Genomic DNA, 20492 nt, shown 5'->3' on the forward strand with positions numbered 1-20492 from the left:
CCCCCCCCCTACAAGGTTACTTTAAATAGCTTGTATTTTCTGTATAAGATTGACATCCCCATTCTAAGGTTACTTACTACTTAGGTCGTGAGTTCCAATCATAGCAGTCATTATTCCCATCGCGCGTAAGAACATTGATTGTTTTCCCTCAGTTCCTGCTCTCCTTGCCTTAACGAAAGAACTACCTCAAAAATTATAAGTAGGACTCTAAGAGCTCTACCTATCTTTTGGATTAAGGCAAAGTTGATCAATCGTTTTAATGATTCTGTATCTCCAGTTCCAAAGCAATATGCTATTCCGATGTTAGTAGCCTTTATTCCCATCTCGCATAAGAACATAGGTTTTTTTCCCTCAGTTTCTGCTCTCCTAGCTTTAACTTTAAGCAGGACTCTAAAAACTCTACCTATTTTTTGGATTATGGCAGAGTTGATTGATTGATTTAATGATTCTATATCTCTAGTTCCAGAGCAATGTGCTTGATAATTTTAGTCATCAAACAACCACTAGCTACAGCACTGACAAGCAAAACCCTAGCAATACTCTCATTCTCATGCATAATCGGACAATTACACTAAACTACAAACCCTAATTAACATAATTAACTAAAAAGAATACAAAAACTTTACTACAAATTTACCTGGTTAAGTATAAAGCTCTTGCCTTGACGAGCACGACCACAAACGGAGACAATACCAACAGGCTCTTTGACGAGTTGAAGTATAGCAAGGGCCTCGGGATCGATCTGGAACTTCCCTTTCTCATCGCAATACACAAAACGAATCGGTCTCGCCGGACCGGCAGCAATGTTGACAGAGGATGGAGGAGAAGTCTGTGGAGGCGACGGTGACGGAGAAGATTGCTGCGGCGACTCTCCGGCGGGACTTCTACCGAATAGCCTCCTCATGGGTGTAGTAGAGAGAGAGAATTTGATTAGAAAAAGAGGGAAATGGAATCGGCGTGGAGGAAATGATTTCTTACTCTATAAGACTGAGGACAGTCAATAGACGTCTTTTGAGTTTGAAGTTGAAAAACAATTTAATTTTTGAAGAATAAGAAGGGGTTTGGGGGTGGGGGGGATTGGGTCGATAGGAGGATAAAACGAACCAACGCATTTGTCCGGATCAAAAAAAAGAGGGAGGCACTACAGATTGTGTAGATAGGAGGATGAAACGAACCAACGCAATTATCCAGGTCGAAAAAAAGAGGAGGGCAATATAATCTATATTCGATAATTAGTCTGCTCAAAAGTTTAAACTGTTATTATTATTTTTGAAATTTTCTCAAACTTTAATGCACAAAAGTCTTATGATAGCATGAGAGGAAGATTTGATTAATATAAATAAAAGATAAATGATCACTAGAGTCGTCAAAATAGGCTTGTTACTTAAGATCAACTCAGCCTGTTACTTAGGTAGTGTTGGATTAAGATTTATTCGGTCCATTTAAAATTGAGGATTATAAGCTCAGTCCTAGTTGGTCAGTTTGCGATTGAAGCTGGAACGAGGACGATCCATAGGTTAGAAGATTATTTCAGGGGCAGCCCATATATTTTTCTTTTAATTTGATCTAAAACCTTAAAAGAATGTTTCTTTCTTTTTGTCAATTTTTTAATGTAACTTTCGAAATGTTTAAGACCATAAAATAAAATAAAAAATTTTTTTAAAAAAAATCATTTTCAAATGAAGGATCAATCCGACGTAATTCGTCAAATTTGATTCATAAAATTTGAATTAGGCTGGTTGGGCTATCTCATTTTAATAGTTATAATGAATGTTAGCCTTTTATTGGCCCCAAAGGAAGTTGGGCAAATGTGAGTAAAAGATAGCACAAGATAGGATTGGGCTATAATAATATAATTGAAAGATAAATGAGGAATTGACCATATACAATTCTTAGATTAAATTGGCATATTTTAGCTAAATAAATTTTTAACAGATAAATCCTAAAAAGAATTGGCATTTAATAGTTATACACATTTTCTGCATAATAATAGGGAAGAAAATTCCTATTCACATCTATCTATCTCTCTCTTCTTCAAATTATTTTTCTTTAAAATATAAAAAAAATCTTGATACCATCTCTCTTCTAAATTTCCACCATTTCTCCTTAAAACTAGTAAAATATTTATTTAGAATTATCTCTCTCATTAAAATTAGCAATTGTATTTAATTATGACCATTCTTCTTTCAAATGATATTTTTATGAGTCTCTAGCTACCATGTATAAATTATTTTTCTCAATTGTTTGCTAGAAGTTATGATAAGAAACTCAATCCATATTTGTATTAAATATAGATTATAATATACAAATGTTTAGTGTATACATAATTATAGATTAAATCGTGTAAACAGTTAAATATATTTGATTAAATATATGTTTGCACTTTCCTTTTTTTATATTATTTGTGTATCCACTTGCATAATCTAAATTTAGTATTAGGTGTCTAAGATATGTTTATATATATATTTAGTATGTGTTGAACGTTGAAATCTACTGCTAATAAGTATGTATTCAATTGAATACATGCGATTAAGTATACAATTAATCAAATATACATTCGCACTATAATGTATACTTTACTAATATTTTGTTTGTATATATTTTTAGTATACATAAGTATAATTTGTAGCTATTGATATGTATAGATATATTACCTTTCGATAAATAAAATCATGTTTGTATACATAGTTCCAACTGCATATACATAATACAAATTACATATACATTTAGTTTGAAGACGTATACATTAGATTGTTATAGAGTTTTATCTCAATGTATACGAATTCATGTTTCAAATTATATAAGAATCAAATGCTTCTTCAATTTGAATACTGAGGTGAGTTTGCATGTGTTTAAATCGATGTTGTTGGTAGAAAATCTTCAAAATTGAAATTATTGTTCATTAGTACCTACAATTACAATTGATGATTTACAAACTCATAGTCGTTTGTCAGTCCACCCATTTCCTCCAAGGGTTTTACATTGTCGTTGCAATTTTTGTCACTTAGCTTTACATATCTTCTCTTTTGATAATAAAATTACTCTTACCAATTGAAATATAATAAAACAACACAAAAGTTTGTAAATAAAAACCTTGCATTCAACTACAAGATAAAATAATGTAGAAACTCTCAATTTTTTTGAAAAAAACCGAGACAATCAAATTTTTTTTTTTAAATTGTGTGATTTGAGTTACTAATCGTTACTATTTGTAATTGATGTCTGATGGAGATATTTAGAGAGAAGATAGAAATCCTAAAATTTGAAGGAGAAAAAGTGGGAACAAAGAGAAAAACATGAAGAGTTAAAAGATAAACTATTTTTTTAATAATAAAATAATATTTCCCTATTTTTGTGCAACTGTTTTAGGTCTCATGACAAAAATAGTTGACAAGTATTCTCTCTGTCCCTAATTACTTGTCCACTTTTCCTTTTATAATTGTCCCTAATTACTTGTCCATTTTGACAAATCAAGAAAGGACAAAATTTTTTTTTTACCCTATTATACCCCTCAATTAAATGACTAATTACTTTGAAAAATGCATAACTTTTCATCCACTTCATAATTAATAGGGATAAAGTGGTAAACTCATTATGTCATTAATTGATTTCTTAATAGGTGTGTCAATTCAAAAGTGGACAAGTAATTAGGGACAGAGGGAGAGGGAGTAATAGGGAAAGAGGGGGGGGGGGGGGGGGGGGGGGGGGGGGGGGAGAACAACGAGAGAGGGAAAAAAAGAACGATAATAAATATTAGAAGAAAAAAATATGGCTATTTAAAGCTATTAAAAAATCATTTTTTTTGCCAAAAAAATAAAAAATAAATTATTTGATGCTAATTAAATCTATAGATTGTCATGTTGTGCCAATTTTTCAAGATAAATATGGTTAGAATTTATGATTTAATGCTTTCAAATTTTACATGTAGATGAATGTTTATGTTAAAGGAATTTTGATATACGAATGTTTTTGAATCTATTCTAATATATACTTTTGTGTAATATGCTTATTCACGTCCTTCGCAATATTCTATTTATATATTTATTTTTTCTTTTAAAAACTCCAACAAACAAACTAAATATTTTATTTTACTTTTACCATCATATTATTTACTTCAAATGATATGTAAATAGTATTATGATCTTATTGTTCAAAATCTTTATACAAACTTGATTTTCTAATATTATTAGTTTCTTTATACTTATTTGTCCATTCAATGAATATTCGTATTATATAGTTTTATGTTATTTCATATTGTATTATTTTAGTAAATATAATGTTTAGATAAATTATATCATTTTCTATCGTTATATTATGTCACACATCAATAATAAGGACAAACTTATAAGAAAAGTAAGGTACACGAAGGTAGGATAAAGAATAAAATATGTTTGTTAGATTTTAAGTAAATACAAAAGAGAAAACTTAATAATGTGATGACACGATCACACCAAATTAATTGTTACGTAAAATTACGAGACTTTTCATTGTTACATAACGCTGAATTTAATGATACATGCAATAATACTTAAGTAATACTAAAAACAATCATCGTCTTTATACGAACGACACAATATAATACAATAATCCTCTTACTGGGGAGTTAAAGTTGATTTGATACTTTAATTAAGGGTTAATGGCACCTTTAACCCCTTAATTATTGATAAATTCTAATTTTGATCATTGTGACGTTTGGTTAAATATAATTAACTTTTAAATTAATTAAAATGTGTACTTCTACATTATGTTAAACTTGTGTTCTTACTTCATATTTGATAGTAATATAATTCTACAAATCATCAAATATAACAGATTTTTTTATGAGAATAAATCCGAAACACCAATAACTTAGAGAATGAAAAGTTTTATTATCTCTTTAATTAATAGTAGTAAATTTATATAACTACATCTATAAAATCTATAAATTTGGTAAAGAAAATTATAGTTGACTTGAGAACATAACTAACTGTTCCTTCACAATCTGAGCTCATGTTAAAGAAATTCTAAAGTCCTTTTCTTTGTCAAAAGTTGAACGAATCAATTTTAATATGATGATATTAAATATTGATTTCACTATCCTTTTAAATTAATTTCATGGATCTTTATTAGTGTATCAAGATCCATTCATTTAGGAAACTTTAAAAAAGTAATATAATGTTATGTGATTTTTGATCTTGTAGGGCACTTATAATTATTATTTTTTAGTTTTATGTATTTTTTTAGAAGAGATCTTCATTTTATGAGACAAATTTTTATTTTTACACAAAGTATTTAAAAAATTAACATTTTGTAAATGTCAAGAAACGTTAATTTCATCATTCCTTTAAAGATTTGGCTCGCCTCGAATAGGTGATCTCAGCGGTTCATCCGATGATATTTTAATTGAGTTCTCTAGAGATCACTTATAGTAGTGAGCCAGATCTGTCTTCTTTTAAATGGTAAGGGTGTCAATGATTTTTTAAGAACTGACTTAATCGATCACATATACTGAATCAGTTATTAGGTTTCTTCTAAAAAAAATTTTATAGGATCCTAAATAATTTATAACCATATCGAATAATTAAATCATAAATTTGCATGTTTTACCCTATAAATAGATTAATCTTTAATTTTGTCGTTTAGCAATCAAAGTTATATCAATGGACATAAGTTGTTTGAAAATTGAAGTCACATCCAAATATAACGTATAAAATATTATGATATTATGATACATAAATATAAACTTATACTTTAAATATAACAAAAAAAATTATTTATTACGAGGAATAAAAATTAAAAATCACCACAAAATAGCGGTGGAAGTGCATATGACCCCAACTAAATGGGTTGGTTGGTATAATATTTGTCAATTAGCGAATATTCTCAACTCACGAGTAATAATGCGTAATCACACTTTGAATGGTCAATAGAATTAATTAAAGAATAATCCTCACTAATTAAAGGACTTAAGATTAATTTATTTTTAATTAAGGGTTAATTACACATTTGTCCCCTCTATTATATATTTTCTAATTTTGATGGTTATGAATTATGATATCGGCCGGTTAAGCACGTTAAATCTTCAATTAATTGAATGATGCACTTTTGATTCCTTTGTTAGTTAATATTCATAGATTTACCATAATTATTAACAATTCCACTACTTAAACATTAATGTATTATGAAAAGCTTGTGTTGTTAGTTGTCACTCTATATTTCGCAATAATATAGAATATATAACAAGGACCAGAAATATAATCACATTAAATATATATTATCTCTAAAACTTTAGTATAGAGCTGTAAAAAAAGTTGTTTTTAATTTATATATACGATATTATTTTCTATATACATAATATAATTTTTCAATAAATGATGTTCTAATGACTATCTTTGAATCGATCAATATAGGTACGCCATTGGTCAATATAGCCAACTAAAAAATCTAGTCAAATGATCTAAGTTTACTTAATTAGGACCACTAATCATGTATATTAATTTACATTACCTAAACAGTAAACACGCTTGCTTAATTAGTCAAAATTTAAGACCATAAAGATTATGTCTCAACTCTTTATTCAATATAAAGACAATATCTTAATAATTCAATATTTAATTTGGATATCTTAAAATAATGCTCTAATAATAGAGCAATCTTTTTCTTCTTCTTTTATGTTGATTATAACAATATAATTTTGCCTATTTTGATGGTATGACTTCTCGCTAATTATATTTTCATTTAAATTTATTTCAGATCACTGAAACAAATAATATTAATGTAAAAAAAATTATTATAATTTATCTGTCTAGATAAAAAAATTAATTAATTACTACTCCAATTGACAAATACTTCCTCCGTCCTATTTTATATGTCACATTTTTACTTTGCACTTGCCTTAAGAAATGATTTAATTTTACTCTTCTATCCTTATTTAATGTTTTCTTAAGTCAACTTTATAATAAATGATGAATACATTTTCAAGATTAATTAACTACTCTATCAACGGTATGATAGGCAAAATATGATAATTTATGCATAAATTTTATAAAATGACAAGTATTATGGTTTAACTATTTATAGAATGGGATGTCATATAAAATGGGACTGATGAAGTAAAAGAAAACGAAATTAGCATGTCATGATCAAGATATAATTATATTTTATTAACTATAAAATAGGTAATGCCAAAGTCAGCAAATCATAGAAGCAATCAAATTTAACAAAATTAAATAATGAAACTCTTAAGGTTTTTTACTTTCTTAATTAAAGCTATATCAATGTGAATTCAATTCTCACTGTTAACAAATTAACTAGATTCAAGATTTATTGATTGGCACGAAAATCGAGATTGAATGACTGATATATTCTTTTTTTTGAATGATTTTTTTTACCTAACAAAAGAGAATAATAATTGACTAGGTAGGTAAAAATTATTTAAAGCCATAAAGCTCCAACATCTTTTAGTATTGGCACTAATTCACCAGAAATATGTGTGGATATCACTCTTTCTAGTCCTCCGAACAAATTTCCACCAACGAAAACCGCCGGAAACGCCGTCGTTGTTCCACCACCACCACCCGTACCACCGCCACCCACGATTATCGACAACTCCTTCTTCACATCATCTTCATCTTCATTGTTCACTTCGAAAATCGTAGGGTTAACACCTAACCCTAGAAGCAAATTCTTCACAACATGGCACATGCAACACCCACGTAACGCTACAACAATTATCGCGTTTTCCGAGATGGATTTCGCTACACTCGTAGTAATGAAGGAATTTTTGTATCGTGATCTCATGTCACCAACATAGTTCATCTCCTTTTTCTCACCTGTAGAGTCGAATTATATGTGAAAAGTGAAATGAATTTAGCTAGAAGAATTTAAAAGTTGAACCCGTCAAATGACTTGAATATGATTCAAAGACAATGGAAGGATCGAAAAAAGTGAAAAAATAGATGTACACGTCTATAACATCTATTCATCCCTCAATTCCAATCAATCAATTCATTGAGGAATTATTGAGTAAACTATTAAACTAACAAGAGCATGAAATATTGAAAACAGATTCAAATAACTTCGATAAATTTAATTAAACCCATCAAATTTAAATTCTAAATCAAATCTCTATGATAATTACCTGAACGTGACTCAAAATTGGTGGAACCACCACTAGTGGTGGCGGATGAACTACCACTAGTGGTGGCGGATGAACTACCACTGATCGTCGTGGTGGTAGTGGTGGTGGAGGGAAACCAATTTCTATATGCTAAAGTTTGGTGCATGGTGGTGATTTGGGGGGTGGGGGGGGGTTGGAGGGGGTAGGAAAGGGAAGAAAAAATGGAGAGGGAAGTGATGTATATATAATTGATGATGGAAATTATGGTGTAGAGTACCCTAACGTCAACGGCAATGACGTGAGAACAAACGTCAAGTTTACTATTTGGTACGTTTCCAATACAATTAATTTATTGGGCATATTTCAAGCCAAGGGGAGACCTTTTTATATGTTTTCTTAGTAAGCCGTATCCATATTTATAGGAAAAAAAAGATGAAAATTTAGTCATTTATATGTATTATTTCTTGAGAGAACTATTGAAAATTCTTTTAAATTTGATGTAAATTATTAGTTTCATCTTCGAACTATTGACAGTATTAAAAAACACTCATCTTTACTTGACTAACTAAACTAAGAGACTCTCAATCTGTCTCATGACGACATTTCAAGTGGTCTCAAATTCTTTTAGAAGCATGTAGTTCTTAATAAAAAGACGAGAGAAGTATTGAAAATATCCCTAAATATGACAAGAATTTCGGGGTGTATTTCACTTATGTTAAAAGATGGGGGGAGGGTATTTAAGTTAATTAGTTAGTCAAGTAAAAATGTGTTTTTAAAACTGTCAATAGATTGGAGATGGGACTAATAATTCGCACCGAGTTTAAGGGTATTTTCAATGTTTCTATCTTGTTCGCCTTCTATCCTGCATAAAATAATGCATAGAGGCGCTTTTAAGGTTGTATTTAAGTTAATTAGTTAGTCAAGTAAATAGGTGTTTCTAAGGTTATCAATTGGAGATGAAACTAATAATTTGCACAGAGTTTAAGGGTATTTTTAGTGTTTCTATCTTACTTGTTTCACCTTCTATCATGCATATAATAATGCTTAGATTCCTCATAACTTATACATGTATTAGACATAAGGATATCTAAATTATCAACCAAACGTCATATTAATTTTATACATGAATAACTTATTTTCTATCTATCAACCAAACATCCGTATATAAGTTATATGGAAATTATACACGAATAACTCGTTTCTATCTAGTAGGGGCAGTTTGGTAGCTAGTTGAAGTTATGCAAGTATTAGTAATGTATGAATTAGTTATGAGTGAATCAGTGTATCAGCTTATGCAAGCATTAGTCATACTTGTATTACTTATTCTACCATTTATCCTACATAAAAGAAATGCATAGATTCCCTCAAAACTAATATATATATTAGATTATGGATATGCGGGTTTTTAAATTGTCAACCAAACATCATATTAATTTTAATATACATAGCTTATTTCTTATCTGCTTATCAAACGTTGTATAAAGACACATGTCATTCATTTAGGATAGGGATGACAATGGGGTGAGGCGGGGCGGATTGAGCTTAACCCGCAAAATTTTTAATCCGTCCCGCCGCATAATTACTTTTTTCATTTTCAACTCGATCCGCATAAATCCGCCCCGCATAAGTTTTGTAATATTTTCTTTTTCCAGTTAAGTTTGATACTAAAAATAAAATTCATAAAATAAATTCATTTTTTCATTAAGTTGTACTAATTTAATAGGATAGTGACTTAAATTATTTTTTTTAGAGATCAATTGGGAAACATGTACGAAATTGTATTATTTTTTATTGAACCATTTTCATTTACTATCTTAAATGCTTTTAGTAGTTTTAAAGAAATTATCTTAATAAATAATGTTCTATCACTCTTATAACATGTAAAAAATTAAATTAAGTTTAAACCCACACAAAATCACATATATCCGCAAATCGCTCCGCCCCGCCACGCATTAATTTAAAAAAACTCACTTTAACCCGCCCCGCATAATTTTAAATCCACTCCACCCCGCATAGCCTTAAACCCATCACGTCTCGCGTCCACCCCGGCTCATTGTCATTCCCAAGCGGAGGAAATCACTATTGGAGAGAAGCCAAGTTACGTCAATTTAGGTTCATCATATAACGACCAATCATAAATTATATCACTTACCTAACTTGTTAAATAATTATTACTCTTTCTGTTTCAATTTACGTGACACATTTCATTTTTTTTAGAGTTAAACAGTTTAAGTTTTACCGAGAATTTGCGCATAATACCTTAATTTAAAAAAAAAAATGAAATAAATATATATATATATTGACTCTAATTATTTAAAAAGATATATGAAAATTTATAATAAAAAACAAACTTATTTGAATCTCAAAATTCAAAATATATTACATAAATTGAGACGGAGAGTAGTTTGTACAAACTTGATAATTAAGTTTCAATATTTATTGCACATAAACTTTACCACTAAAAACTGGAGTTAATAACTTTGATGGTAACTCAACTATTAATTTTTTTCACAAAAAGTCACTTAACTTTCATTTTCAACTCAAAAGTCACTCAACTATGATTTCTTTGCATAGAAAGTCACTCAACCTATTTAATTATTTTTTTCATTAAAATTTGCTGAAATGAAATTTTAATTATTCATCAAAATTTTAAGAACCAAATATATATTCATTTAAACCTGACCCGCTAAATATATAATATTAAACTTTTTTATTTTACCATTAATTCTCTAAATCATTCTCCCTTTATCTCCCCCCATTCTTTCACTCTACGTTCTTCTTCTCTTTTCTTTTCTTTTTTAATTTCTCAATTTAGTGGTTATTGAATACATGAATTTTGCAATGGGGCACATTTAATAGTGGGGAATTTGCTAGTTGGAACTTACTGACACACCAACTGGATATAAAAATGGCTATTATTCCATTCTTTTTAAAATTCCTTAGATTTTTTTTCACATCCCCTGTTTTTCTCAGACTCAATTTACTATTGCAACTGCCACTGCCAGTTTTTCATAGAACAGAAAACCACAGAAAGAGAGGTTGATATATATTATTAATATATGTGAAGAAGAAGTTGAACTATTGACAGTATTAAAAAACACTCATTTTTACTTGACTAACTAAACTAAGAGATTCTCGATCTGTCACATGACGACATTTCAAGTGGTCTCAAATTTTTTTAGAAGCATGTAGTTCTTAATAAAAAGACGAGAGAAGTGTTGAAAATACCCCTAAATATGACAAGAATTTAGGGGTGTATTTCACTTATGTTAAAAGATGGGGGGAGAGTATTTAAGTTAATTAGTTAGTCAAGTAAAAATGTGTTTTTAAAACTGTCAATAGATTGGAGATGGGACTAATAATTCGCACTGAGTTTAAGGGTATTTTCAGTGTTTCTATCTTGTTTTGCCTTCTATTGTGCATAAAATAATGCATAGAGGCGCTTTTAAGGTTGTATTTAAGTTAATTAGTTAGTCAAGTAAATAGGTGTTTCTAAGGTTATCAATTGGAGATGAAACTAATAATTTGCACAGAGTTTAAGGGTATTTTTAGTGTTTCTATCTTACTTGTTTCACCTTCTATCATGCATATAATAATGCTTAGATTCCTCATAACTTACTCATGTATTAATTTTATACATGAATAACTTATTTTCTATCTATCAACCAAACATCCGTATATAAGTTATATGGAAATTATACATGAATAACTCGTTTCTATCTAGTAGGGGCAGTTTGGTAGCTGGTTAAAGTTATGCAAGTATTAGTAATGTATGAATTAGTTACGAGTGAATCAATGTATCAACTTATGCAAGCATTAGTCATACTTGTATTACTTATTCTACCATTTATCCTACATAAAAGAAATACATAGATTCCCTCAAAACTTATATATATATTAGATTATGGATATGTGGGTTTCTAAATTGTCAACCAAACATCATATTAATTTTTAATATACATAGCTTATTTCTTATCTGCTTATCAAACGTTGTATAAAGACACATGTCATTCATTTAGGATAGGGGTGACAATGGGGTGAGGCGGGGCGGATTGAGCTTGACCCGCAAAATTTTTAATCCGTCCAGCCGCATAACTACTTTTTTCATTTTCAACTTGATCCGCATAAATCCGCCCCGCATAAGTTTTGTAATATTTTCTTTTTCCAGTTAAGTTTGATACTAAAAATAAAATTCATAAAATAAATTCATTTTTTCATTAAGTTGTACTAATTTAATAGGATAGTGATTTAAATTAATTTTTTTAGAGATCAATTGGGAAACATGTACGAAATTGTATTATTTTTTATTGAACCATTTTCATTTACTATCTTAAATGCTTTTAGTAGTTTTAAAGAAATTATCTTAATAAATAATATTCTATCACTCCTATAACATGTAAAAAGTTAAATTAAGTTTAAACCCATACAAAATCACATATATCCGCAAATCGCTTCGCTCCGACTCGCATTAATTTTAAAAAACTCACTTTAACCCGCCTCACATAATTTTAAATCCACTCCGCCCCGCATAGCCTTAAACCCATCACGTCTCGCGTCCACCCCGGCTCATTGTCATTCCCAAGCGGAGGAAATCATTATTGGAGAGAGGCCAAGTCACGTCAATTTAGGTTCATCATATAACGACCAATCATAAATTATATCACTTACCTAACTTGTTAAATAATTATTACTCTTTCTGTTTCAATTTACGTGACACATTTCATATTTTTTTTTAGAGTTAAACAATTTAAGTTTTACCGAGAATTTGCGCATAATACCTTTATTTTTTTTTTAAATGAAATATATATATATATATAAACTACCTAAAAAGTACTATAAATCACAATAATTGACTCTAATTTTTTTAAAAGATATATAAAAATTTATCATATAAAATGAACTTATTTGAATCTCAAAATTCAAAATATATTACATAAATTGAGACGGAGAGTAGTTTGTACAAACTTGATAATTAAGTTTCAATATTTATTGCACATAAACTTTACCACTAAAAACTGGAGTTAATAACTTTGATGGTAACTCAACTATTAATTTTTTTCACAAAAAGTCACTTAACTTTCATTTTCAACTCAAAAGTCACTCAACTATGATTTCTTTGCATAGAAAGTCACTCAACCTATTTAATTATTTTTTTCATTAAAATTTGCTGAAATGAAATTTTAATTATTAATTAAAATTTTAAGAATCAAATATATATTCATTTAAACCTGACCCGCTAAAAATATAATACATGAATTTTGCAATGGGGCACATTTAATAGTGGGGGATTTGCTAGTTGGAACTTACTGACACACCAACTGGATATAAAAATGGCTATTATTCCATTCTTTTTAAAATCCCTTAGATTTTTTTCCATATCCCCTGTTTTTCTCATACTCAATTTACTATTGCAACTGCCATTGCCAGTTTTTCATAGAACAAAAAAGCACAGAAAGAGAGGCTGATATATATTATTAATATGTGAAGAAGAAGTTGAAACTGAAAAATTATAAAAGAAAAGAAAAGAGAAGAAGAACGTAGAGGGAAAGAATGGGGGAGACAAGGGAGAGTGATTCACGGGAATAATGGTAAAATAAAAAGTTTAATATTATATTTTAGCTAGTCGAATTAAATGGAGCGGATCATTAAATGTTTATATATTTGGTTCTTAAAATTTTGGTTAAAAATTAAAATTCTATGTCACTAAATTTTAATGAAAAAAAATAATTAAATAGGTTGAGTGAATTTCTATGCAAAAAAGTCATAGTTGAGTGACTTTTGAGTTGAAAATGAAAGTTGAATGACTTTCCGTGAAAATAATTGATAGTTGAGTGATCATCAAAGTTATTAACTCCTAAAAATTGTACCAATCGATTTCTTTATTATTAACGTGAAGTTTCAAGTTCGGTTTTCAAAAATTAATTTTTTTTCTTATCGAACATCGAATGAGAAATAAAAAGGAAAGTGTACCCAATTTTAGAACTATTTGTTACTGTTATTGCATTAAATTTATAATTTTTTTAAGTCTAGTGACTTCAACAAAAGAACTCTATGGCTAAAGCTCAGAAAATATTTGTCTGAATTTCAGAAAGTTCAGTCATTTTTCTTCGAAGTTAAACATTTAGGGGCCGTTTGGTTACTGGTTAGAGTTATGCAGGTATTAGTTATGCAGATATTAGTTATAGAGGGTTTAATTATGCAGGTATTAGTTATGCAAAGTTTAGTTATACATGTATTAGTTATGCAGAGTTTAGTTATGCAGGTATTAGTAATGTAGGTATTAATTATACAAATATTAGTTTCGTAGATATTATTTATGTAGGATTTAGTTATGTAGAAATTATATTACATAAATTATAACTTATTGATTATTTAATTTATTGTAAATTAATAAGCTTTTTTAAAAAAATCAGAAATTATAAAATCCATGCTTATAAACAAGCAGTATCCAAAATAAAATAAAATAGCAACAGTCCCTCGGGGGTGGGGTGGGGTGGGGTGTAAAAACGACGAAAAATCAAAAACGTACCCCCTAGGGGGGGTCGTTCTGGGTTTTTTTTTTTTGGGTGGTTGTGTGTGCGTGCGGGGGCGGGGGGGGGTAAATAACGTAACTACAAGTTACAGAAATAGATTAAATCCTTTTTTTAAAAAAAGAAAAGATATAACTCCCTAATTTTGTTAATTAATATACATTATTATTTACAAGCAAATAAGTAAGAAAACAAATTAAGGGTAAATATATAATTTTATTATTTTAATCCATGTATAACTAATACCTCATAACTTATTCCTCCTTCTACCCTGCATAAAATTATACATAGATTTCTTCATAAGTTATGTAAGTATTAGCTATGTGGCATTACAAAAATACAATCAAACACCACATAAAATCAATACATGTATAACTTTTATAAAACATTGGAAACACACCAATCAAACATTGTATAAAATTTATACATGAATAATTTTGATTCTATTTAAAAACCAAACATGGCACAAAATTAATACATGAATAACAAAGTTATTCATGTATTAACTTTGCCCTTATCCAGTAACCAAACGGCCCCTTATTGTATGGACTTTACTCGTATGATACTTCAGACATTGTATATTTTGAATTATTTCGATGTGAGTAGATGAAAAATAAATTAAAAATGAGTACGGATTAATACTATATGTATTGGACTATGGATATGCGAGTTTTTAAATTATCTACCAAGCATCATATTAATTTTTATATATAAATACTCAAACTTATTTTTTATATGCTTATCAAACGTCATATAAAGACACACATAATTCATTTAGGATAGGTCTGGGTGGAGTGGAGGAGATCACTACTGGAAATAAGCCAAGTCAGATCAATTTATTATATAACGACCAATCATATATTATATCACTTTACCTAACTTGTTAAATAATTATTAGTACATTAAAATTCACAGGTACAGTGACATTATTGTTTGTACAAACTTGATAATTAAGTTTCCCTATTTATTACACATAAACTTAACCACTAAAAATTGTACCATCAATATCATTTATCACCGTGAAATTTTAGGTTTGATTTTCAAACAATAATCTTTTTTATTAAAAGAATTTTTCTTTTTAATGATTGCATTAAGTTTATAATTTTACAGGTTTAGTGAGTTGATGCATTGAAATTTTCGCACGCTAGCGACTTCAAGAAAAAAACTTGATATGACTGAAGCATAGACATTTATTTATGGACATAATTACTCATATAGAACTTCAGACACGATATATTTAAATTATTACAAAGTAAGTAGATGAATTACAAAAGGAAAAATCATTTTGGCCAGAAAATTTGACCAGAATGATATTTTACTTATGTTATTTTACCTTTTGAATATTTTTACCATTTTAAGTTTAATACCTTTTAGTTAAAAAATTGAAAAAAGATCAATTTATTTTAAAATAAAAAATTATTATAATTTTTTTAAATTTTTGGCCAAATTTTCTGGTCATTTAGCATTATCCTAAAAAAAATTAAAATGAGTACAAATTAATAGCGGTGTTCACATAAGATATTCTATAATTTTATTTAGGGAAAAAGGACAAATATACCCCCGAACTATCGTAAATGGTATGTAGATACCCTCCGTCATACTTTTGGGACATTGGTGCCCCTCCGTTCAAAAACTAGAGCATATATACCCTTTTATACTAACTGACATACACGTGTTATAATCTTATCCACCGACCGACATTTATTAAAATATTGGATCGACGGATAAGATTGCACCATGTGTCCCTATTTAGTCTTCCGTTAGAGTGAAGGGCATATATGCTCTAGTTTTTTTGATGACAGGGGCATCAATGTTCCAAAAGTATGACGGAGGGTAACTGCATACCATTTAAGATAGTTCGGAGGTATATTTATCCTTTTTTCCTTTTATTTATGATTTACTATTAATTTTTTCTACTCGATATTAGATAAATTTTACATAAATTATATATAATTTTTATTTTTATTTTTTTGGATCCTCGACATTGAGGGTCCTATATATGTTAATACGTTATGTTGAATAATAGGGAACTGTATATAGAAATATCGAATCAACTCTTTCTACTCATAATGGTACCACGTGACATTGTTTAATTAAATAAATTGATTTGATTTGGATTTGATTTGATTTGATTTTTAAAAAAATTACATCGATAGTATTTGGTGTGGATTTGGTTTGTTTGAAAAAATTTGAAGAAATAACTGAATTTAACTGACAAATTATATGCATATATTTTATTATAATACATACGTAATATATTATTTTTACAAACAATTTTAAAGATCTTATATACATTTTCATCAAATTTTATTTTTAATCTATTTATGAAAGCAAATATGTCCAAGACAAAAATATTTATTTTAGGGAAAATTATGCGGTTAAGCAAACTTATACTACTTAATTAGTCATTATAGCTATAGTTTGCTATAATTACCACTTGCGACTAACATTAACCATTAATTACGTGGGTTGACTTCGAATTTGTATAATTGGCAACTAACAATTCTTCATTTGATTTGTATTTGTATATGATGATTTGTATTTTCATATGACGGTGATTTCGTTTGGTTTCTCGGTTTTATCACCATATACATTCAATCTTCTTTTGTATAACTTTTTAAAGTTTATATAATTTTAGTTTTCAGATTTTGTATAATATAATTTATATAATGTAATTTGTATAATATAATTTGTATAACAGTTTAAAGTTCATATGTTTATGTTTGTATTAATTTGTTATTTCGAGTTTGGTCATATTTGTATGATTTCAGACTTTGTATTTCTCAGTTATACAAAAACACACGAATTATACAAACATACCTGCGAATTATACAAACGAGATGAGAATTATACAAATTTTTGCACTCACTCTCTCGCCTCTCCCAATCTCGCCCGCCAGATGTATAAATACATATGTATATCAATTACATATATACAATTATTTTGATAGATATACATATACAATTCGTCTCTCTCCTATCTCTGTCCTCTCTCGCTTGTCTCTCTCCTCCCTCTCCCAATCTCGCTCGTCACTCTCCTCCTTATAACATGTAGCTACGAATCATAATTAGCAAACTATAGCTATGGTTTTATTGGTTTTTATGTATATGAGTATCTATGACAATTTTTGGTAGGACAGAAATGTCATTGTCGCTCATTTTTCTAGGCCAAAATGGTGAATTATAAAGTTTCATTCATAGTAAATTTAGTAATTGAAAGCTTGATAATGTCTTCTAACTATTTTTCATTTTGACTGGATTGTTGTCACTTTTTTTCCCTATTTTCAGTGAATCATTACTTTTATTTTGTGTATGAGTAATAATCGAATAACCGAAATTGATAAAAACCAAACAGGTAAATGTATATTATAATTGGTTTGGTTTGATTTTGAGAATTTAAAAATCGATTAAGTTGATTTGATTTTAATTTTGACCAATAATCGACCCATAAATACCCCTACTTAAGACAAATAAATTACTAATTTTTTTTATGACAAATAAATTATAAGAAACCTTCTTTTATCATCATGAAAAGTATACCACTAAAATATACAATAAGAATAATTTGAAGCTGTTTTGATAATTTCGGTGGGATAAGACCCTTAAAGAAAAAATATTTTCTATCATAATTTTTTTAATTCTAAAAATAGATAAATATCAAATTCATCACTTTACCGCAACTTTTAATTTGATAGTTACATTAATAAAAATAACACATCTAGTGAACTTAATAGGAAAGTTGAACCAAAACGTATGAAGCTTCCATTAAGGAACAAATAAATTGACAAGATCCAAAAATGACAACTTTGCAAAGTTGTTGGGAAAAAAAGGAAATTTCTTATTTATTTTCGTGTGTTTAGTATATAGTAAGAAATATTAATCTAAGAGTGTATTTGGTAGGAAAAATAATTCATGCAAATGTTTTTGTTGGAAAATAATTAAAAAAATTATTTATTTGTAATGTTTGATAGATAAGCAAAAAAAAAAAATGATTTCAAGAATATTTATATTATCTATCAAAACACGGTGAAAGTGAGATATAAGTAATGTGTATAGATATTATATACTTCGACCATTAAATGATCAAAGAGTGCATTTACATGAACTTTCCTTTTAAAAGAAGTTTTTTTTTTTAAAAAAAAGAAAAATAACAAGCAACAGCTAATATAGAAAATAATTAAAGTAGTGTACAAATTTTGGACCACTTGTCTTGGAAAAATTAAAATTGGGAATCTTTTGCTTGTTAAAAGGTGGACATTTTAATCATAGGCTTTCCACATTTAATCCTCATTAAAGTCTCAATTCAGACAATATGGTCCACTTAGGGTGTGTTTGGTACGGAGGAAAATATTTTCCAATTTTTCCATGTTTGATTGGCTTAAAATGTTTGAAAAATGTTTTTCAAATCAACTCATTTTCCTCAAATTATTTTAGAATAAGAATTTTCTACTTGATTAGTTTGCTTGACATAATAAGTTATAGTAGAAGATTCTATGGAAAATAGTGTGCAACTTCTCTCATATTTGAATTGATTTTTAATTTGTTTTACTAAATTTTTTGTTAAATCATTTTCCCCTTTTAATTTTGTGTTAAAAAAAATCTAGTCTACTTAATAATCGCACAGTTTAACTTCATTTGCATGAGCTTGCTTACATTACCGATTTAGGATTACGATAAGATGAACAAAAAGATCAAGGCAGTTAGTTTCACTTAACAATATCTATAACCTAACATAGTGGAGTAGTGTTTTTCATCTATTGTTTATTGTGTTTAAGTAATCACACTATTTATTGATATTATTGTTCCTTTTCTGAATGTTCTACCTTGCTTTTCTATTAGTTGTCATGTTTTTTATACTATCATTTTTCCTTTTCATTACTACTTTGATTTGCTACACTCGAGCTAAAGATCCTTCGAAAACAGTCTATCTAGCTCCACAAGGAGGTACGGGTAAGGTCTGTAAACCTCACTTGTGTGCTTTCACCGGATATGTTAATGTTGTATACTGACTCAGTAAAGAGCTACATAATCTTGATAACTCTATGACTTAGCTACGCCTCAATCCTAAATAAGTCTACCAACAAAATAGTTAAAAGAGTAAGAATTTTAATGTAGGAATATTATTATCAAATACCTATCTTGGTTAACTTTTAAATCAATGAATCTGATTACTATTAGTTACCAGAAGTTTACAACTTCCAGATGTCTACCTAATGAAAATGTACAGATTTCTGGCAGTTACATATAGAGAAAAATCATAACATCAATACAGTGATGTATGGAATTCTCAGCTAGGCAGACTATACATGTTAGTAATAGATACTGTTATTTAAATTTAACGTTAAACCCCTTCGAATTGGCTCGTCTTAGTGAGCCTCTAACGCTTTGTTCGTCCTTGTCCATTGACACAGGGGAATCAGGATTAGATGAAGTAGCATTCCAAGAATCAAGATTAGAAGATGGACATTTCAGAATCCCTTTCAAATGCTTTTTTAGTAGACAAATGCCTTCTTTGTTCGAATCATCATTTGGAGTAACCTCTTTAGCTTTGACAGATATATGATTTGTGTCATCATCTGTACTAGCCTCTTTAGATGTGTCATAAGTAACTTTGGCTCGGACAAAGTCATCATCGTAATCCATTTCATCACCTCTAAAGCGAGGAGAAACATTTTCTAAGTTAACCTTACTACATTTTACTTGGACATGATGATCGCCATTGGCACGTTCTATACCAGCCCATACACTTGCAAAATCATCACAGAAGGTATCCTCCTCTGTAACTTTGGCATGAATTAAGTCGTAACTAACAGCAGCTTCTTCATGTTCGGGTGTAGCATGAACTATGTTGGTGACAAGAAAATC

At 28.8% G+C, this 20492-nt stretch overlaps 2 protein-coding genes across 2 annotated transcripts in view; both read right to left on the bottom strand.

The window, feature by feature from the left end:
• LOC102585771 (guanylate-binding protein 1) overlaps positions 1 to 1049 on the bottom strand; it is a 10334-nt gene extending 9285 nt beyond the window's left edge. Inside the window, exon 1 of the mRNA XM_006360979.2 lies at positions 638 to 1049. Within this exon, the coding sequence (XP_006361041.1) occupies positions 638 to 904 (267 nt within the window). The 5' untranslated portion in view covers positions 905 to 1049. The remainder of the gene's footprint in view (positions 1 to 637) is intronic.
• Positions 1050 to 7283: 6234 nt separating this feature from the next.
• LOC102595060 (glutaredoxin-C9) lies at positions 7284 to 8282 on the bottom strand. The gene is made up of 2 exons (XM_006361007.2): positions 8120 to 8282; positions 7284 to 7811 (listed from the first exon to the last, which is right to left on the bottom strand). The coding sequence occupies exons 1-2, from the start codon at positions 8262 to 8264 to the stop codon at positions 7414 to 7416; spliced, it is 543 nt and encodes a 180-aa protein (XP_006361069.1). The 5' UTR covers positions 8265 to 8282; the 3' UTR covers positions 7284 to 7413.
• Between the last annotated feature and the right edge of the window lie 12210 nt (positions 8283 to 20492).

Source organism: Solanum tuberosum, unplaced genomic scaffold (genome assembly GCF_000226075.1).
Source record: "Solanum tuberosum cultivar DM 1-3 516 R44 unplaced genomic scaffold, SolTub_3.0 scf00338, whole genome shotgun sequence".
NCBI lineage: Eukaryota > Viridiplantae > Streptophyta > Magnoliopsida > Solanales > Solanaceae > Solanum > Solanum tuberosum.